Source organism: Chenopodium album, chromosome 20 (assembly GCF_948465745.1).
Source record: "Chenopodium album chromosome 20, dcCheAlbu1.1, whole genome shotgun sequence".
Lineage (NCBI taxonomy): Eukaryota > Viridiplantae > Streptophyta > Magnoliopsida > Caryophyllales > Amaranthaceae > Chenopodium > Chenopodium album.
This window is the reverse complement of record NC_137853.1, coordinates 41,948,071-41,967,103: the sequence shown is the minus strand read 5'-3', so window position 1 is coordinate 41,967,103 and position 19,033 is coordinate 41,948,071. Positions and strand designations below refer to the sequence as shown.

General features: G+C 36.2%; 3 protein-coding genes across 4 annotated transcripts; 2 read left to right on the top strand and 1 right to left on the bottom strand.

Moving 5' to 3' along the window:
- The first annotated feature begins 8,263 nt into the window (after positions 1-8,263).
- Positions 8,264-9,073, top strand: LOC145597281 (zinc finger BED domain-containing protein RICESLEEPER 2-like). The gene has a single exon (XM_081653416.1). The coding sequence runs from the start codon at positions 8,264-8,266 to the stop codon at positions 9,071-9,073; it is 810 nt and encodes a 269-aa protein (XP_081509542.1).
- A 2,546-nt stretch (positions 9,074-11,619) lies between these two features.
- Positions 11,620-14,102, top strand: LOC145598054 (uncharacterized). Of its 2 annotated transcripts, none has more exons than XM_081654346.1 (7): positions 11,620-11,912; positions 11,998-12,097; positions 12,767-12,915; positions 12,986-13,034; positions 13,508-13,555; positions 13,672-13,770; positions 13,890-14,102. In XM_081654346.1, exons 1-6 carry the CDS (start codon positions 11,683-11,685, stop codon positions 13,762-13,764), a joined length of 669 nt encoding a protein of 222 aa, XP_081510472.1. In that variant the 5' UTR covers positions 11,620-11,682; the 3' UTR covers positions 13,765-13,770; positions 13,890-14,102. The 2 variants fall into 2 exon arrangements, with proteins under 2 accessions (XP_081510472.1, XP_081510471.1); XM_081654345.1 differs by having other exon boundaries at positions 13,886-14,102.
- Positions 14,103-14,807: 705 nt separating this feature from the next.
- Positions 14,808-17,765, bottom strand: LOC145598250 (putative protein phosphatase 2C 47). The gene is made up of 3 exons (XM_081654581.1): positions 17,434-17,765; positions 16,029-16,462; positions 14,808-15,691 (listed from the first exon to the last, which is right to left on the bottom strand). Exons 1-3 carry the CDS (start codon positions 17,506-17,508, stop codon positions 15,121-15,123), a joined length of 1,080 nt encoding a protein of 359 aa, XP_081510707.1. The 5' UTR covers positions 17,509-17,765; the 3' UTR covers positions 14,808-15,120.
- Between the last annotated feature and the right edge of the window lie 1,268 nt (positions 17,766-19,033).

Below are 19,033 nucleotides of genomic sequence, written 5' to 3'. Positions count from 1 at the left end.
ACTTGATTATGTCTTGCATATCTTCCACCTCTACCCAGATCCTCATAAATGGAAAACTATCTGAGGAGTTCAAGACATCTAGGGGCATTAGACAGGGGGACCCCCTCTCTCCTTACATCTTTATTATTTGCCTTGAATATCTTTCCAGAAAAATCCATGATCAATGCCTCAGCAAGAATTGGAAGCCATTTAGATTCAGGGGGGGAGTACTGGCATTTCACATCTGTTATTTGTTGATGATGTCTTGTTGTTTGGTGTTACTGACAAAAAACTCTCTCATCTGTTACCCAAACTCTTCAGCATTTCTGTTCAATGTCTGGTCAAAAAATAAATGAGTCCAAGAGTCAAATTTATTTCTCCAAAAACACTAGCATCCATGTCATTGATGATTTTGAGCAAACCCTGTGTGTGAACAGGTCAAAAGATCTAGGAACTTATTTGGGATTCCCTTTATCTGAGAAAAGACCAAACAGGAGACAATTGTCTAGCATCATTGACAAAATGGGCAAGAAACTTGCTACTTGGAAAGCAAACTCTCTTTCTAGGGGGGGGGGGGGAACTAACCCTTTTACAATCCACTATGCTTGCTATTCCCAGATATTCAATGTCCTGCATCAAACTCCCAAAATTCATCATTTCAAAACTTGATTCAATATGTTCAAAATTCTTTTGAGGGGGGGGGGGGGGGGAATTCTGAAAATAGAAAGACTTCCTAGGTATCTTGGAAAAGCATTTGTAGAAAAAAGGAGGAGGGTGTGTTGGGAATCCTGTCAAATTCTGAGGCAAACCAGTTGAGTCTAGCTAGACTTTGCTGGATGGTGGACACTCAATCTACCTGGGCTGGGAAAATCCTTTATGAGAAATATGTGAGAGGAAAGCAGTCTCCCACACCATTCAATAGGGGTTCCCACATTTGGAGTGCAGTTGGCAAGGGTTGGGAGTTGTTTAGAAATAGTTTGATTTGGGAAGTAGGGAATGGGGAAAATATTAGTTTCTGGAAAGACAGATGGCTTCATTCTAACTCCATGAGAAGCCTTTTATTAGGCCCTTTACCTACTAACTCTGATGAAATAAACCTATCCAATATACCCATTCACAATAGAGGTGAATTAGAACATGCTATCAACTTCCAGATCCCAGATGACATATTCTCTAGAATATAGTGTATCAATCTCTCTACCTCTGATGACTTTAACTTCACTAGTTGGACCAAAAGAGGCAGATTTGATGGAGCCAAAGCTAGAGAGTGTCTAATTTCTTTTAGAGATCCCCTTCAGTCAAACTTAGATCAATTCAGTTGGGATAGCATTTGGAAATCAAACACCTACCCTAAAATAAAGCTATTCCTCTGGCAACTGCTCTGGAATAGAATCCCTTCTGCCAGCAACCTATTCTTAAGGCATATAACTCCATCTCAATCCTGCACCTTTTGCCCAGCCTCAGCTGAAACTGCAGAGCATATCTTTTTGACTTGCAGTAGAGCCTCTGAATTCTGGAACCAGATTCATCCTCCACCTTCTTCCTTGAAAGGGATGCAGGAATCTTTCTCTGATTGGCTTCAAAGAAACCTCCTATCCAAAATCAGTTCACATAACAACATTCCCTAGAACTCAATTTTCTGCTTCTGTATTTGGCAAATCTGGAAAAGAAGAAATTGCTGGCTATTCTCTAAACAAAATATCCCGGTAAAAACATCCATAACCCAGTGTTTGTGGGCTGCTAGTGAATGGTACTACTCCTCTCAGCATTCAACTAGAATAGAGCACACTATTACTCACTGGGTTCCTCCCCCTCCTTCCTTTTTTAAAGTCAATGTTGATGCAGCATTCCTCCATTCTACAAAAGAATCAGGTTGTGCAGGAATGAGCATGGTATTTGGATTGAAGGTTTTCAATGGAAAGGGTTCTCTACCTCAGCTTCTGATGCTGAACTTCAAGCTATTCTGCTAGCTCTTACATGGATCAAGGATCGAGGGTGGACATCATGTCATATTGAATCTGACTCCAAATTCATAGTGCAGGATATTCAGCAATGTAGAGATTATCTACTAACTCCAAAATTAAATGCTTGCAGGTTGCTGCTACAGGAACACACTGATGTGAAGCTCTACTATGGAGAGAGGGGCAAGAATAGTGTGGCTGATCTGTTAGCTAAGGATGCTCGAAGGAACTTGAACATTTTGAACTCCACTTGTATTATAGCTAATCCACCTGATGCTTGTAACAGAATCCTAGAACTAGATGCTGCTAATTGTATTAATGGCTCAGGCCACCATTCTGTAATTTTGGGCAACCTTATGGGGAGCCAGCAAAACCTTAACTTAACTTAATATATTTTAGCCCTTCTCTCAAAAAAAAAAAAAAAAAAAAAAAAAAAAAAAAAAAAAAAACCTACCTATAGCCTTTTAGGCCATACCCAATCTCCCAAGATTGGTCATCATAATAAACTACTCACTCCATTTCTAATCAATCCTATACATCATCAAATAACCACAATATTCCTAATCTTATTACCAACTATTAATCGTTTAATTTTAGATTTTTATTATTCAAAGGATGAGCGAGATAAACCCAAAAGAGAATCAAACTTTCAATCGAGTAACAACACTTTTTACTAATACTTATTAATATTTCCTCCGTCGCCGTCTCATAATACAAGTATTTCATTGCAATACTTTGGCCAAGTTTATTTCTTAGTTTTATAACTATTCAAGTTTTATGATGATGGCATGTATGATCCTGAATAACAAAATAACCTTGGCTACATATTAAGTGTTAGTTGATCAACTAATTAATTAAGCAAATATTGAAGAGTACGTTTCAACAATAATCGTAGAGTATGTATAATGTAATGTTGGAAGCAAAGTGGTAAGATAATACTCGTAGTACTGTGCTGCGGAGTTCATGGTACCACGTGATACGTGATGAGTTGTGACCTATTCACCAATACATAGAATAATGCTCTACGTTAGTTAGGTGCAACGTATTACAAGTCCATGTGCATTTTACATGCTAGTACTTTCAATATTAAATGGTTAGAAACCAATCCCATCCCCTATTTTGATTTAATTTAGGGGTTATATGCCGATAATAATTGTATTTTTTTTCTTAAAAATAAAATATGATTCAAAATCAATGATTTATACAAATATAATCTCTCTCTTATTCACATTCTTCCACCCCTTCTTTTTAAGAGATTTACATTCGATTTCGTTGGGATTAAAAAAAATAATTAAAAAAAAAAAAACACACACACGCGCGTATAGTAGCTAGCAATCTTACTTGGAAAAAACTTGGTCGATCTATGTGGTAAACTACTTTCCTCAGGGTTAGTGATAATGATATCTAACTTACAACTAATAAACTTTGCTACAGTCTAAAATAGGTAGACATAGCTATCTCTGACTTGCTTAATTTGTCATATAATTTCCTTTTTTAGGTTTCATTTAATATGTGATCTGACTCAATTACTATGTGGCAATAATGTGACAATGCACGCATCATTAGTCATTACTCGATCACTAATTAGTAATTAGACATTTTTACGAAGTTAATTTTGGTGAGTTAGAGTTAATGAATGCGCATTTTCTATAATATATATATATATATATATTATATTGTATCAGTTAATCAATGCTCTTTAGATTGAAAATTGCACTTGTAAGTGGAAAAATTCTTACCCAACCACCTTTACGTGCAAAATATTATTAATAAAATACACAACTTTTAGCCTAGTTACAGTAAGTCAATAACAAATTTTCACTGTCTACAAGGACTCAATTACTATCTACTGCAACAAGAAAGAAAAATAGAAGACAAATGAATCTACTGACGTATAAAATAAAATAATACGAAGTAGTAATCACCCTACACCCATGCTGCACAAATTAATTAAGCAGCTGGACAAAAGTTTATAAAAAAACAATTATTTGGCAACCTTCATTGACAAATACTATATATAGTTTGTATATAAAATATAAGCTGTGCAAAAAATAGATCCGATCTCTGTAAACATTAATTTCTGATACAGGGGAAATCTCATCGGAGAAATCAAGTTATACAATCAATATGTCTAAGCCAAGGTATGTTTGCTTATATGTTGGTGTATCTAGTACTATATTATATATATTAACATTAAAATGTGTATATGTCCTTTAAGCTAAGGTTGGTGGTACGTAGTTAATTAGCTTATATTAACATGTTCTGTTATATGTTAGATTGGAAGGCAAGGTTGTATTGATGACCGGAGCAGCGAGTGGTATAGGCGAGGAGGCGGCAAAACTATTCGCAGAAAATGGGGCGTTAGTAGTGGTTGCTGACATCCAAGATGAAATGGGGCAACAAGTTGTAGGATCCATAGGCTTAGACAAAGCCAGTTACTACCATTGTGATGTTAGAGACGAGAAACAAGTTGAAGAAGCAGTCATTTACACCTTACAAAAACATGGCACCCTTGACATCCTGTTTAGCAACGCCGGTGTCATTGGGCCATTATCCACCATCATTGACTTGGATTTGGCCGATTTAGACAACACCTTTGCCATCAACGTCCGAGGGGTGGCTGCCACCATCAAGCATGTGGGCAGGGCCATGGTCAGCCGAAAGATCCGTGGATCCATTATATGCACAGCTAGTGTATCGGCCTCCATAGCCGGGGTAGGGCCTAGCACGTACACGGCCTCAAAGCACGCGGTGGTGGGATTGGTAAAAGCGGCAAGCAGTGAGCTGGGTGCACATGGGATCCGTGTTAATTGCATATCTCCTTTTGGAGTAGCAACTCCCTTGGCTTGCAATACATACAACATGGAACCAAGTCAACTTGAACAAAGTTGTGCAACAATTACTAGCTTAAAGGGCATTGTCTTGAAGGCAAGCCACGTTGCTCAGACTGCTCTATTCTTTGCTTCCGATGAATCCGCCTTTATCAACGGCCATAACTTGGTGCTAGATGGCGGATTCACCGTTAGTAGTCACAATCCTGCTCCTCCTACTAATTAATAATTCTTGTTTCTGCCATCTAAATAAATCCTTCTTCAATATAATATTCTCTCAATGTGGCCATTCATTATAATACATATTTTGTCGTTTTTCTATCAATAAGTATGGTATAATATTTGTACGATAATTGCTGGTATGTGGTTGTTTACTTATTACGTGGGCAGTGTCTTTTGAAATTTATGATTACATTAATCCATGGTCAAACTAAGCTAAGCTAAAAGTCAAAACATACGGAGTAAATTGTTTTTGGCTCACATTTACTAACGTGCTTTGTAAGTCGTAAGTACTAGCATTTTAATTTATACCTCGTATATTACTAATAGGTGTGCAATTAAATTATCTGCACAACAAATCATAGCCTTTTATCTCATTTACTTTATGATCCGATTAGATTTAGAGTAATGGTATTGAATTTAGTAAAAAAATAAAAAATAAATAAAAAATATTAGGTCAACATATTCAATCACCAAAAACGGTTTCCAATCAATGAACAACTAATCATACTAATCTAAAATAAATGAAAAACACATTTAGTTGAACAGTTCGATATTTGTGCACTCAAACAATTACTCCGTAGTACTTATTTGTTGAGCACTTTCTTCAAGATGAGAGAATAGACCACACATGACGATCATTGAAAGAGAGTTAAAATTAGCATCATCTTAATTTATTAATTGTATGTTGGTTTACGATTTCATGCACTATGAGTCAAAATTTACAAGAGTGAGCCTATTACAAGTTAAATACGGAGTAAAAGATAAATGGTTTAAATTACTAAAGTTGATGGGACATAGTATTTGAAATTGATGATGTTAATTTTCCTTCTCTTGTTGAGTTGAAGTTTTAACTCATACACGTCTCTCCCATTTTTAAAGTAGTAGAACCATGGACATTCGGAATGTAGACAATAGACTAGGGCTGAGCAAAAAAACCCGAAAAACCGAACCGTAACCGAACCGAAAAATTGGGTACCCGAACCGTGTAAAGGATTCGGGTCGGGTACCCGAACCGTTTAGGAATTAACGGTTCGGGTAGCGGGTACCCGTTAACACAGTTTCGGGTATCCGAATTACCCGAAAATCTAAAATGTCAGTTTTTTTTTAAAAAAAAAAATTGAAACAGAAAGTTTTGAAATGCTGAAAGCCGTGTTTTGTATTTTTTTTTTTAAAGACAAACAAAAGAAACAAACCCTAATCTCACTCACTTACTCACTCACTCAGCCTCCATCAGACCATCACCATCTCTCTCCTCCTCCTCTCTCTCTCTCCTCCTCCTCCTCCTCTTCTCTAATCTCTGGTTCTCTGATCTATATTCTTTATCAGCGGTTATCCAGTTATCTCAGGTAATTATCTCTTTTCCAGATCTAATTATTTGCAATGAATTCAATTTTTCCTCTAATTAGTGAAACTCTTGTTCTCTCAGACTCTCAATATCCTCACAAGTCACAACTCACAACTCACAACCGTGGTGCAGTGTTATCTACAGCGTTACGCTTAGTCGCTTGTGAGGTCTCCATTGAAGCGGCTTGTGAGCTTTCGTTCTCTTCCATTGAAGCGTACTCTGAGACTAAGGTCTCCATTGAAGCGGCTTGTGAGCTTTCTCTGCTCCATTGAGATTTGAGGCAACTTCATTATAAGGTAAGATGTTTTTCTTAAAATCATCGAACATCAATTTCGCATTCTAGGGTTTATTATCAATTAAATTCAGTGTATTCAATTCTAGGTTTATTGTCAATTAAATTGGTAATGTGTGATTTTCAATAGCAATAAGGGTACCCTATGTTATTTATTTAATTTTTATTTACCTAAGGCATCACGGTGCAGAATCTGCAGATGAGGAACCCCCATTTTATGTTTTTATTTATAGTCAGACCTCTTCTCAAAATATATATGTAATGTTGGCATATTTTAGCTCGTATGGTAATGTTCAGTTGTTCACTGCTTCTCTCCATCATGTTATTGCTCAACTCTCATTTTTCCATGTTGACTTCATATATTGACTCTTGACCAATGCATGATCTGATGGAACTAGTAGTTGTCTGAAGCAAATACTTAGTAAGTTAGTATTAGATTTTCAATATGTCATTTAATTGGAACTTTGGTAGCTTGCACTTAGTGGCTTATTGATCATTGTTTTGTGTCTGGTTACTAACTAGATTTGTTGAGTCTTTTAAAATGATTTTTTTTTTAGGCTTATTACTTTATAGTTTATAACTTTATATGATTTTCCAGTCTTGTTATTTGTATATACATGAGTGAACTTTTTGGTTAGACTGAATTTTTGTTTAGGCTCATTACATTACTAACTAGATTTCCAGTCCTGTTATTCACTTATTTGTGTATACAACTATACATGATTACATGGGTGAACTTATTTGTTTTTTTTTTCATTTGTAGGAGTGTATGGAATTTGGAAGTAGTGGGGAGATGGAAGACTCATCGGCTACAAGTCAAGCTCCTCCAATTCCTAGTCCTCCTCCTGAGCCTTGGGTTCATGAGCCAATGACGGAAAATAATGACCCCTTTGTGCAACAAAATCAATCAAATGAACCTTCTGAAGATGCTGATGTTGCTGCCCCCTCTGGTGAAACTTCAAAAAAAAGTAGAAAAAGGCGGTCTCCTCATTGGGAGCATTTTATAAAGAAGGATGGAGAAAACAAGGCTGAATGTATCTATTGTCATGCATTAATTGGTTGTGCATCACTTCATGGTACCTCCGGCATGAAGAACCACATATCGCGATGTAAGGCATACCCCCCAAACATTGATCAAAATCAGAAACTATTGTCCCTTAGTCAGCAAACTCTTGATGGGAATCTTGTGGATCAAAAGAAAGGTAGACTTGAGTTATGGAAATTCAATCAAGAAGATAGTAGGAAAGCTCTGGCAAAGATGGTGATTATGGATGAAATGTCCTTTACAACGGTGGAGCATGAAGGTTTTCGCAACTTTATGAAGGTAACACAACCCTTTTTCATTATTCCTTCTCGATGGACAGTGACTAGAGATTGTTTTAGGATTTATTTGGATGAGAAAAAAAATTTGAAGAGTTTTTTTAGCAAGTGCACTTCACGTATAAGTCTGACCACTGACACTTGGACTTCTTGCCAGAATATGAATTACATGTGTTTAACCGCTCACTTTATTGACCTAAATTGGAAATTGCACAAGAAAATAATAAACTTTTGTATAATTTCTAGTCATTCTGGTGAAACTATTGGTAAATCTGTCCAAAAGTGCCTACTTGAATGGGGTATTTCTAGAGTTATGACTATCACTGTAGATAATGCTAGTTCAAATGATGTGGGCATTCAATATTTGAAAAGGAGGTTTGAAAGTTGGAAGACTTTAGTTTTGGGTGGTCAGTTTTTACACATGAGATGTTGTGCTCACATATTAAGTTTAACGGTTAAAGAAGGATTGAAAGAAAGTGATGTGTCTATAAAAAGAATTCGTTGTGCTGTTAGGTATGTAAGATCATCAGGTGCTAGATTGCAAAAGTTTATGAGCTGTGTTAAACAAGAAAAGTTGGAGTCAAAACGTTTTCTTTGTTTAGATGTGGATACTAGGTGGAATTCCACTTATTTAATGTTGGAAGGTGCTTTGGCATATCGTAGGGCCTTTGATTTGCTTGAATGTTCTGATGGTGGTAAATTTAAGTCTAGGTTAAATAAGTCAGATGGTGTGCCTGAATCTAGTGATTGGGATCGTGTTGCCTCTTTTCTTCCTTTCCTTAAAATATTTTATGATGCTACTCTAAGAGTTTCTGGCTCGTTGTATATCACCTCTAATGTGTATTTACAAGAACTTGTTGGGATTAGTGTGTTAATCAAGAAAAAAATGTTGAGTAATGATGTGGGGGTGAGCTTAATGGCTAGTGGAATGAAGAAAAAGCATGACAAGTATTGGGAGAATGTTGATAATGTGAATCTTTTGTTGTATATTGCTGTCATTCTTGATCCTAGGCGGAAAATGGGCTATACTAAATGGGCAATTAATCAACAATATGATTCTGAAAAAGCTAAGTATTTGTGTGCTAAAGTGATGCAAACTCTGAATGAAATGTGTTGGATTTAATGATTTTGATGATGACACAACCTTACTTACTTACATACTAATAAAGGCTTGATTGTTTGAGTGTGTGATCAGTGCAAAGACTAGGAGAATTAAGTGTCGAGCAAAGATACCATGAGGAACAGGAAAGCCAGAAACAAAGTTATCCAAAAAGAAGAGTTCCCTCACAGGAACTGGCGCTTCAGAAATGAAGACTTGAGAAGAGAAGGTTCTCTAAGGGAACAGAAGCTTCAGAGAAGAAGCATCGTCAGAGAAGAGAAGTTCCCGACAAGGAACAGAAGCCTCGGAGTAGAAGCTTCATCAGAGAAACATGAAGACTAAATATTTTATATATTTTAGGATTTATGCAAGTATAAGGAAGTTAGTTACACTCGAAAAATTAGTATGGAATTGGTCTTAGGATAAAATATTGTGCATGCTTGTTTTTAGGAAAACTGTTGCAATTTAAATTTTATCTTTTTCTTAAATTAAAAAGATTTTATTTTCTTTTTTTTTTCTGATTTTCGGAAAATGTTTTTGACAAAATAAAATTTCCACGTTTTCCAAAACTTGCGCTCTACTCTCCCATGATCTTCAACAGCCATGGCTTTGCACATTAAGGAGTTCATGCTTCCTTAATTCAAGGGACATGATCTTCTTAGTGGGTATGAGTAGTGGCGTGATGGATTTGCAGCACAATGAAGTTTTTCCAAGGCGTTTTGTGATCTATAAATAGCTCTTGATTTCTGTTGGAAAAACTCACCCTTGCTCACATAAGTTTTCATCTTTTATTTGAGTTAAGAGTCCAATTCCATACAAGTTCATTAGAGTGTTCTAAATGTTCTTATACTAGAGTTTGTTTTTCTTTCGAGTTGTAATTGGGGAATGGGGAAGTTCGAGTGAACATTTGTGTATGAGAAAGAGAAGAGAGAGAGAGAAGAGAACAGAGAAGTGAGAAGAGAGAAAGAGAAGAGAAGAGTAACAAGTTGGGTGACTTGTTCCTCAGGGTCTCAAGTTCGTAGAAGAACTTGAGTTTGAGTCTTTAGCTTGTAATAGGATTATTTGCCCTATTCTAGTGAAAATTCTTTTCCTAAAATCCCAAGTGGTCGTGGTTTTTCTCCTTGATTAGGGCCAAAGAGTTTTCCACGTAAAATCTCTCTTGCATTCTTTAGTTCCTTTAGTTAATCTCTCAGTTCCTTTAGCTAACTTAATTTTAATTCCGCAAAAAGTTTGGCTAAACTCTCATACTACAATTCAACCCCCCTTCTTGTAGTATTCATTGAAACAACAAAATGTATGAACTTTATGTTTCTGAGAACCCTTTAAATGATTCCATTCCCCCCAAAACTTCTGATTTTCTGGAGGAAGTAGAAGATATAGACTCTGATGTAGATGTTGCGGAATTAGAGTTTGAAAAGGATGTGGGTTCAAGTGTTGGAGTGCAAGGGAAAAATGAGTTGGCCAAGTATTTAGAAGATGATAGAGAAGTTAATCCTGCTGGAAAAAGCTTTGATTGTTTGGGGTGGGGGAAAAAATATGGTGAAAGGTACCCAACAATAGCTCTCATGGCTAGAGATGTACTTGCTATTCCCGTTTCAACAGTCGCTTCTGAATCAGCCTTTAGCACCGGTGGTCGAGTGCTTGATTCATTTCGCAGCTCACTTTCAACTAAGATGGTAGAAGCCTTGATTTGTGCACAAGATTGGCTACGTACATCTCAAGGTCCACTTATACTTGAGGAGAGACTTGAAGACATGGAAAAAATTGAATCAGGTAACATTTAAATATTTTCTCTCTTTCTTTTCTTTTCTTTTTTTTTTCCCCTTTAAGTCTGATATCTTCCTTTTCCTTACTCTCTTTTTTTTTTTTTTTTTTTTTTGAAGAAATGTTACCACTTGGCGAGGAACAATCCCTCTTTGTTGATGATGATTAGAGGAAGGAGTTGTTAGAGGCAGGAGTTGTTATTAGCTTGAAGGAACATTTCCTCTTTGTTGGTGATTGGACTAACTAAAGGCAGCATTTTTTTTTTTTAATCATAGACATTATTTAAGGTTATGTAATGAGTTGTATAAGAAATTGTATGTTTGGACTTTGGACTTTTTTAGTTTTTTTTATAAGAAACTGTATGTTTGTAATTTTGTATGAGACTATTTGGTTGTTATTTTTTTTTAATTCATGGACTTTTTTTTTTTTTGTTCAGATGGTTATTTTTTGAAATTATGGATTTTTAATATACTTTTCAGGTATTCAGGTTGAATTTTTATAAAAAAAAAAAAAAAAAAAAAAAAAAAAAAAAAAAAAAAAAACTAGAAAAAAAGCAAGTGTTAAATACATAAAAAGACCCAAACAAAAAAAATCAGCTTATTGGTTCGGTTCGGTTCGGATATTTGGTTTGGGTATCCGAATTTTCGGGTACCCGAACCTTATTGGATCGGTTTCGGGAATTGGTTTTAGCCTTAACGGTTATTGGGTACCCGAACCGATAACGTTATTGAAACGGGTACCCGTCCCATGCTCTCCCCTACAATAGACCCCCTCTAAAAAAAATTAAAAAAAAAAAAGGGGGGCAAGTGGGAAGGAGTGATAGGAAGCAGTAGATCGTCATCTAAGTGGTGTGGGTTGAAAAAAGCAGAATGTTTTCAACATCCGTAGTAGCACCTTCAAATCCAAGCTCGATTTCAGGTCCCAAAGTTAGTTTGTTGATGAGGGCAGCATCAACTTCAACTTCAAATTCAAAGGTTGATTGTTATTTGAGCAGCAAAGTTAGTTTCAACCCATTGAAATCAAAGGCAGGCTTCAAAATCCCAAATGGATTCGTCTCCAAACGCCCTTTCCGACCAGTCATGGAATCGCAGGATTGCACGTTTGTCTCTCTATTTCTTTCATTGAATTTGTCAATTAAGAAAAATCCCCAAAAATCCATAATTGAGTATTACAACGAAATGCAGGGTGAAGAAGGAAGTTGATGTGCCGGTATCTGTTGCGTATAACTGCTACTCTAATCGTGAAGACATTCCTAAGTGGATGCCTTTCATTTCATCTGTTAAGGTTGCTTGCTTACTTTCTTCTTCAATTCTCTTAATTTCATTTACTATTATATCATACCCCATCTACCTTCTGCAAACTTCTTTATTTTAACAGATTTTTAGTCCTTCAATTCTTATTTCTTAATATGAGCTATCATATTAAAGTGTGCTTGTTCACATTGTACTCACTTGGGCTTCTTTATGGTCTCCACAAAATGATGCAGTGCTCAATTTATTACTTCTGTAATGCTTCAGAGTAGTTAATTCATCTGTGATTTTACAGTATTGCGTTATTGTTAGTGGCCTAGCTCAGATTAAAGTGCCAAACCTGTTGTTGAACCCACTTAATGAACAATGTCTTAAGGGCCTCTTAAGTTAATACATTAGGAATAGCCTGCAGGTCAAATATTACAACGCCAATCGTGTATTAATCAAATCTAAGCCTCAAATAATATCTGACATGACCATACTTATCTCAAGTCTGACTAAAAACAAGGGCTTTATACATACAACCTGATGGTCGCACTAATGTTGTAGTGGCTCTTATAATCATACTAAAAAAAAAACTCTTCTGCAAGATTTCTATATGGTTTTGCTGTTTATCATTAACCTTAACATGATGTTGCCTTTCCCATTGCTTGGTATTGCTTGAAGATCTACATGTACATTGATATATTTGAGCTATAAGCAGGTCTTGGAAGATAAGCCTGACCAATCTAGATGGACGCTCAGATATAAAGCATTTGGTCGTGATATTGAATTCTCTTGGCTTGCTCGAAATCTGCAGCCCATTCCAAATCAAAAAATTCATTGGAGATCTCTTGAAGGTCTTCCAAACAGGTGAGATTTGTATGCAACAGGAATAAGAGTATTTGGATGGATTGTTGATGAAATAATTTTTCCATTGCAGTGGTGCTGTTCGATTTTATCCAAGAGGTCCCTCATCCTGTCTTATAGAAGTAAGGACCCCTTCTCCCCAGCATATCCAGTATTCCTCTGTGTTTGTAACATGTTCCCTCCTGGGTTGTTAACACTTGGATTTATTCCATGTTTCTTCACTGCATCCCCATAAAACCTCTACTGTGAAGAGCTCTTCATATGATTCAGTCCTGTGGACATTTGGTTCATAATGCTATATGCATATTAGCTGAATACCAAATTTGTCACATAGCAGAACTGCGGTTGCTAGTGGGAAGAAGCTCATTCATTGGCAGTTACCAATTACTCATTATCTAAAATTATATCTATTTCTCTGTCTTCTAATGGAGTTTTAGATTGATTGATTATTGCTGAGTGCTGACTTCCTTATTATACACACACTCACACACACAAAAGAAAAAAAAAAAAAAAAAAAAAAAAAAAAAAAAAAAAAAAAAAAAAGGTATATTGCTGATCTAATGTAACTGCTCTCCTAAATTTGTTTCTTTCACAGCTGACTGTGTCTTACGAAGTTCCTCAACTTCTATCACCTGTAGCATCAGTAAGCATCTTTCCATTCAAATAGGTGTTTTATGTATCTCATTGATTATAATGTCTGCCTTTTCCTTTACTGACTTTAAGGAGGACATAATGTCACCTGGTTGTTTATACTTGCAGGCACTTCAACCGTTTCTTGAAAGCCTGCTTCTACGAGGTTTGGAAAGGTTTACAAATTTTGCGAAAAACAGTCAACTTGAGTCAACCAACTGATCCTGTGTGAGTCACTGAACTACAGAAACTAATTGTATAGTATAAGCCATCTTTTTGATAGGAATATGCTGTTACAAATTGTAATCAGACTTGCTTGTTTATTTCACCAATTTACTTGCAGGCAGCTCACATTTTGAAGTCTAAAATCAAGAATCAAAACCCTGGTGTGTAAATGTGTAATTGATAAAGCACAAATATTGTAAAGAGATTCTTCAGGAATTGTAACCAACAAGTACCAAAACCCTGGTGTACATGTGTAATTAATAATTGAACCTTTGGTTGATAGACTTGATATACCTATATAATAAAACAGGTGTTTGGTATGCACTTTGATTTTAGTGCATCTGAATGGGTGAAATTGTGTAATCTGTTTGTATGTACTCGTAAGTTGGAACGCAAAACCTATTCCTGCATGATTTTGTCCACATTAATCTATTTGTGTTGGATAATTCATTTTGCTGTTCTGGTTATATGGCAATAGTTTGAAAAGTGTATAACAGACATGGATTACTTGATATTGCCATGGTGTTTTACACGTTTGCCGCCTCCTCTCTTCTCTTCCTTCTCAATGCAGTGTGGCTGGTGCTTGTTGGGTGGTTGGTGTGGGTGAGTGGTGGCAGGAGTGGACAGTTTGAGTGAGAGGACTGGGGGGAAGGGAAAGTAGACTGAGAGAGAGAGAGAGAGAGTAGGGTACCATAGGATCAAGTTATGACTACATTTAGCACTTATCTATATACTCCGTATTTCCTCTACAATAGTCCTCGCAAGAGATATATTCATGATATTGGGAAGTAAAACCTTCTTAGGCAAAGGAGTTGCCTGCCCACGGAATCAGAGGTGAATATAATAACCACTCGTGTGACAATTAGACATTGTGATAGAGAGTAGCAGAGTACTATACATGAGAGTCAAAGCTCAAACACTTAAGACATTGTGAACATGCTCTGCTTTAAAGTTCAAACTATTTTAATCTCCTCTAACCCGAGAGTCAAAGCTGTTAAAACACTAGCTGGATGATATATGATGAACAATATGAACAAAAATGAAATAAAAACACATACTCGTATGTAATCACTGAATACTGAAAGAATAGAGCATTGTTTTTACACCTCCAAACACCTTCAATCCCTTCAATTATATTCACATCAACCTGTCCTGCCAACAATAGCCCGAAAAACAACAGTTAAATAGACTACCATCAAAAGAAGAACCCCTAACAAAACTGCAAGCCGCTTTTTCTAACAAGTCCTACTGAAGCAGCTTAAAACAGTAACATTGAATATCTCCATCAATCACGCACAATACATTGAGCACACCGACTTCTAAACAGATCTTATTTACACTCTTAAAAATGAATCAGTGACTGTCATTGGTCTCCAGCAAGCTATTCAGAGTAGACAAGGCCTCTGCTGAGAGGCTGCACCGGAATCTCCGAGGCCTGGACCCTGATTGTTCTCTCTGGTGATCGGAAGCAGAAAAGCACACAACTATGACAGTGAGATTGTCAAAGGTGTGGAGCCTCAAGGCCTCTCTGACCAGCTCCTTTGCACATAGTTCTGGGTCATCATGCCGCCTTAATCCGCGACGCACAATGCTGACTGCTTGTTGGCTTGACAATACATCCCAGATTCCATCACATCCAATTATGAGGAACTCGTCATCTTCGGTCAAAATAATTTGTCTTAGCTCAGGATCGGCAATGAGGGGTGAGGCTGAACCCTTGGGAAGTTTCATGTCCCAGTCCCCCAGAGCTCTAGTCACTGATAAAACTCCATTCAGATATCCATCATCTATGTAACCCCCTAATTCTTCAACTCTCCTCTTCTCTGATGGATACGTAGGCCTGTGGTCTTGAGACATATCAATGGCTTCTCCTTTACGACAAAGAACAGCTCTACAATCACCAGCATTTGCAACCAGCAACAGCCTGAAAGAAAGCAAGCACAAAGATGAACGGTCAGATACTTATAACGGAAGACTGTAAATTCAGAGAAAAAGCCGCCTCATACAGAATAATAAGTTCATAAACAACCCCATTTTATTAAATGGTCATGCTAAACTTAGCTAGTCACTTAAAGTGTATTTCAACAAAGGGAGCAACATAGTTTCATGAAGTAAAACACAATGGTACTCAAAACACTAGCAACGATAGCAAATTAGCAAATGACAGAGGAGGCATGACACCAAAATAAATGCAACTAAAAAAGCAGAGAAACAAAGAGAAGAAAGCTCCAGGAAGAGCTAGCAATTTGCATCTAACTTACCTTCCCAATATCAAAGCTGTAAGAGCAGTTGTTCCTGAAGAAGTACTGATGCTGCAATCATCAGAAAGGGCTAGATCTGCCATTAGAAAGGCTTGGCGAAGGCAATTCTCCACTCCTTGAAGAAAAATGTCATTCAATTCAGAGGCTTCGGGGAAATTGACATCTTCAAAAAAGAATCTATTCACATTATTGCGGACATAAGCTGCTGCTTCAGGTCCTCCATGACCATCAAAAACCCCATAAAAAGCACTAGGCTTGGGACATGTAAACATTGAACCCAAATGCATACAAAGATCATCAATTCTTATATGTTCATCTTCCATATATCTGCGTGGCCCAATGTCAGTAAAGCTTCCAGAGCGGATAATTGGTACAAACTGCTGCATGGTAGAAGAAAGTGAACCATCTGCCACTGCATCCGGGGTCTTTTTATCCTAAAAATTTAGAGGATTAATCAGTATCCAATATAAAATAAGTAAATAACTCCAACAACTCCTACACCAGACTTCCAGCATAGGTTTAAACTGTGATATAGACAGAAAAAAAGACATGATACAGTCACAACACCAACTACGATCATGAATAAATATACAAAACACAGTGATATAAATCACCACAAAGACAGAAATACTCGGAAGGCTGATGAAAAGATAATAATGTATAAAACTGGAAAAGCACAATTGGAGTTTTTTTGGTTCCAAAGTGATACTATTCTTCAAAACTACACTTAAATTTCTACTAACATTTGTTAAACACCAAACTAAAAGCGAATTGACATGTACGAGTTATTGTCAGATCTGGATTTGCTCTAGAGTCTAGACAGGAATATTGAGTTCTCAACACCATAGCCTGATTTACATGACAAAGGGTATTCAAGATGAACAACTGGTGCCAGGAGATAATCATATAGTCCGTAAGTAACCTCAAATTTATATTTACTTGATATGAATATATAGCATACACGCCTCACAAATTGAGTCGTTGTTACCTAATCTTGCTACCTTCCGATTCATATACTACCTTATGATGAGCCAATTTTAATTTGAGCAGGACAAGGTTTATGATCCAATTGTGTAAATTAAGTAGTATGAATCATATTCTCTAAAGAAGTTAAAAATTTTGAAGTCCTATAAAGCAGTAAACCTCCAAATTATATCTGACTAGGGTTTGCAAATCTTGGAGTAACACCAGAACTGGGGGAGGAAGGACAAAGGCATAGAATTATGATCAAACCTACTACAGTACTTTGAATAACGCGTAAGATCAAATAAACCTTCCAATCCAATCGTCAAGCCTCAATATTTTGTGACATCTAAAATTGGAATAGTTGATAAAAGTGACGAATTGGAATAGAGGGAGAAACAAGAGAATTATCCAGAAATTGAATTGAGAAAAAGAAACTTACAAGTTGAGAACAGGCGAGAACGGCATCGAGATTAGGAACAATTTGAGGACAAACAACTTCAGCGTCAGCACCCATGTTGTTCTATACCATGAATGAATAGTAATAATCCAATTTCAACAACACAAACCCTACAAATTGCAATATACAAAACCCTGAATCACGCTTCTTTAATAAATTTAGGTTTAGGCTGGGAATCAATCAATCAATATGAATGAATGAATGAAGGAATCAAAGATAACACCAGATTTGTGTAAAGAATAAAAAAAGAAGTGGGTAGTATTTGGGTTTATAATAAAAGAGTCGGAAAAATTCCAGAAAGCGGGAGAAGCTTTTATATGAATGATGCTCCGATGAAGGAATTATTATTACGGTGAGAGGCGGTCATCGGGTTCACGCGGGGTACACGTGTCTTTTTTTGTGATTCCCAATTCTGCACTTCCGTAACCTACTTTATCACCGCATTTATAAGGGTATTTTTGGGATTTCAGCAATATTTTCAGATGGCGTACCTCCCACGTCAATCTTTCTGTCCACGCGTCGGAGTTGTTTTATCAAACAACTACGATCTCTATACAGTACGGAGTATTTTTTACATTTATGGGTATACGAGTGCGTTGACTCTACGTATTTTGCCTTTTTTCCCACAATTGTTGAGGTCAGCTCTTCTGCCTTATTCTACCTGCTTTTTCATTTTCTTTTTTATTTTTTTTTTTGGTGGTTGTTATGATGGGTGGGATAGATTTTATCAGCTGCTGTATGCTGAGATTGTTGCTTTAGATATTTTCCTAAATTTCCTTCAGATTGTTTCTTTCTTGGTTACAATCTGTACCAAAAATTAGCAAATTATATCTCAAAGGATCGCATTCCAACTTTTCAGAGTACAATTTTAACTACAAATGATGATAATAAATTTTGTTAGATGCTCGACCAGCTAATTAACATCGATCATGTAAGAAGTACAAGTAAAACTACGAGTAAGAATATTCTATTTCAAAGGGAGCTTTTCTTCAAAATTTAGTCATACAATATGTATAAATTTCGTGAAATTCTCCTTAAACACTTGCATATTGAAAACAACCTCTCGTAAACGTGTCAAAATAGAAATACCTATAAATGATTCTAAAATCATGATACTTTTGCTACTATATATAAAAGAATTTGATGTCAACGAATCTAAGATTTCCTAGATAGAGGCCTAGCTTGTGCCTAAAAAGCAAGTTCATATACATAATGAGATGATCCATGATCCTATTATCTAGAAATGAGCATATGTGTAAATTTAGTTGACAAATATTCCTATGTAATGACATGGGGTATTGTCCAACTCCAAATACTAGTTTAACATGAGTAATTAAAAATTAATATTATAAAATTGTACCTTTTAATTAAGATTAAAAAAACGGTGCTTTGGATTTTATGGTCGGTAAAAAAAATAAATTAAAAAAATTTGCCACTTTTTTTAAAGTTGATTGAAGTGTTAGTTCAACTTTTGAAAACTCAATGTTTGGTGTTTGAGGAAAATTCAACCCAATTTATGAGTCAGCCATATGTATTCTACTTTTTTTGCGAAGCCAAATGTTATTCTATTTTTATTCTTGTT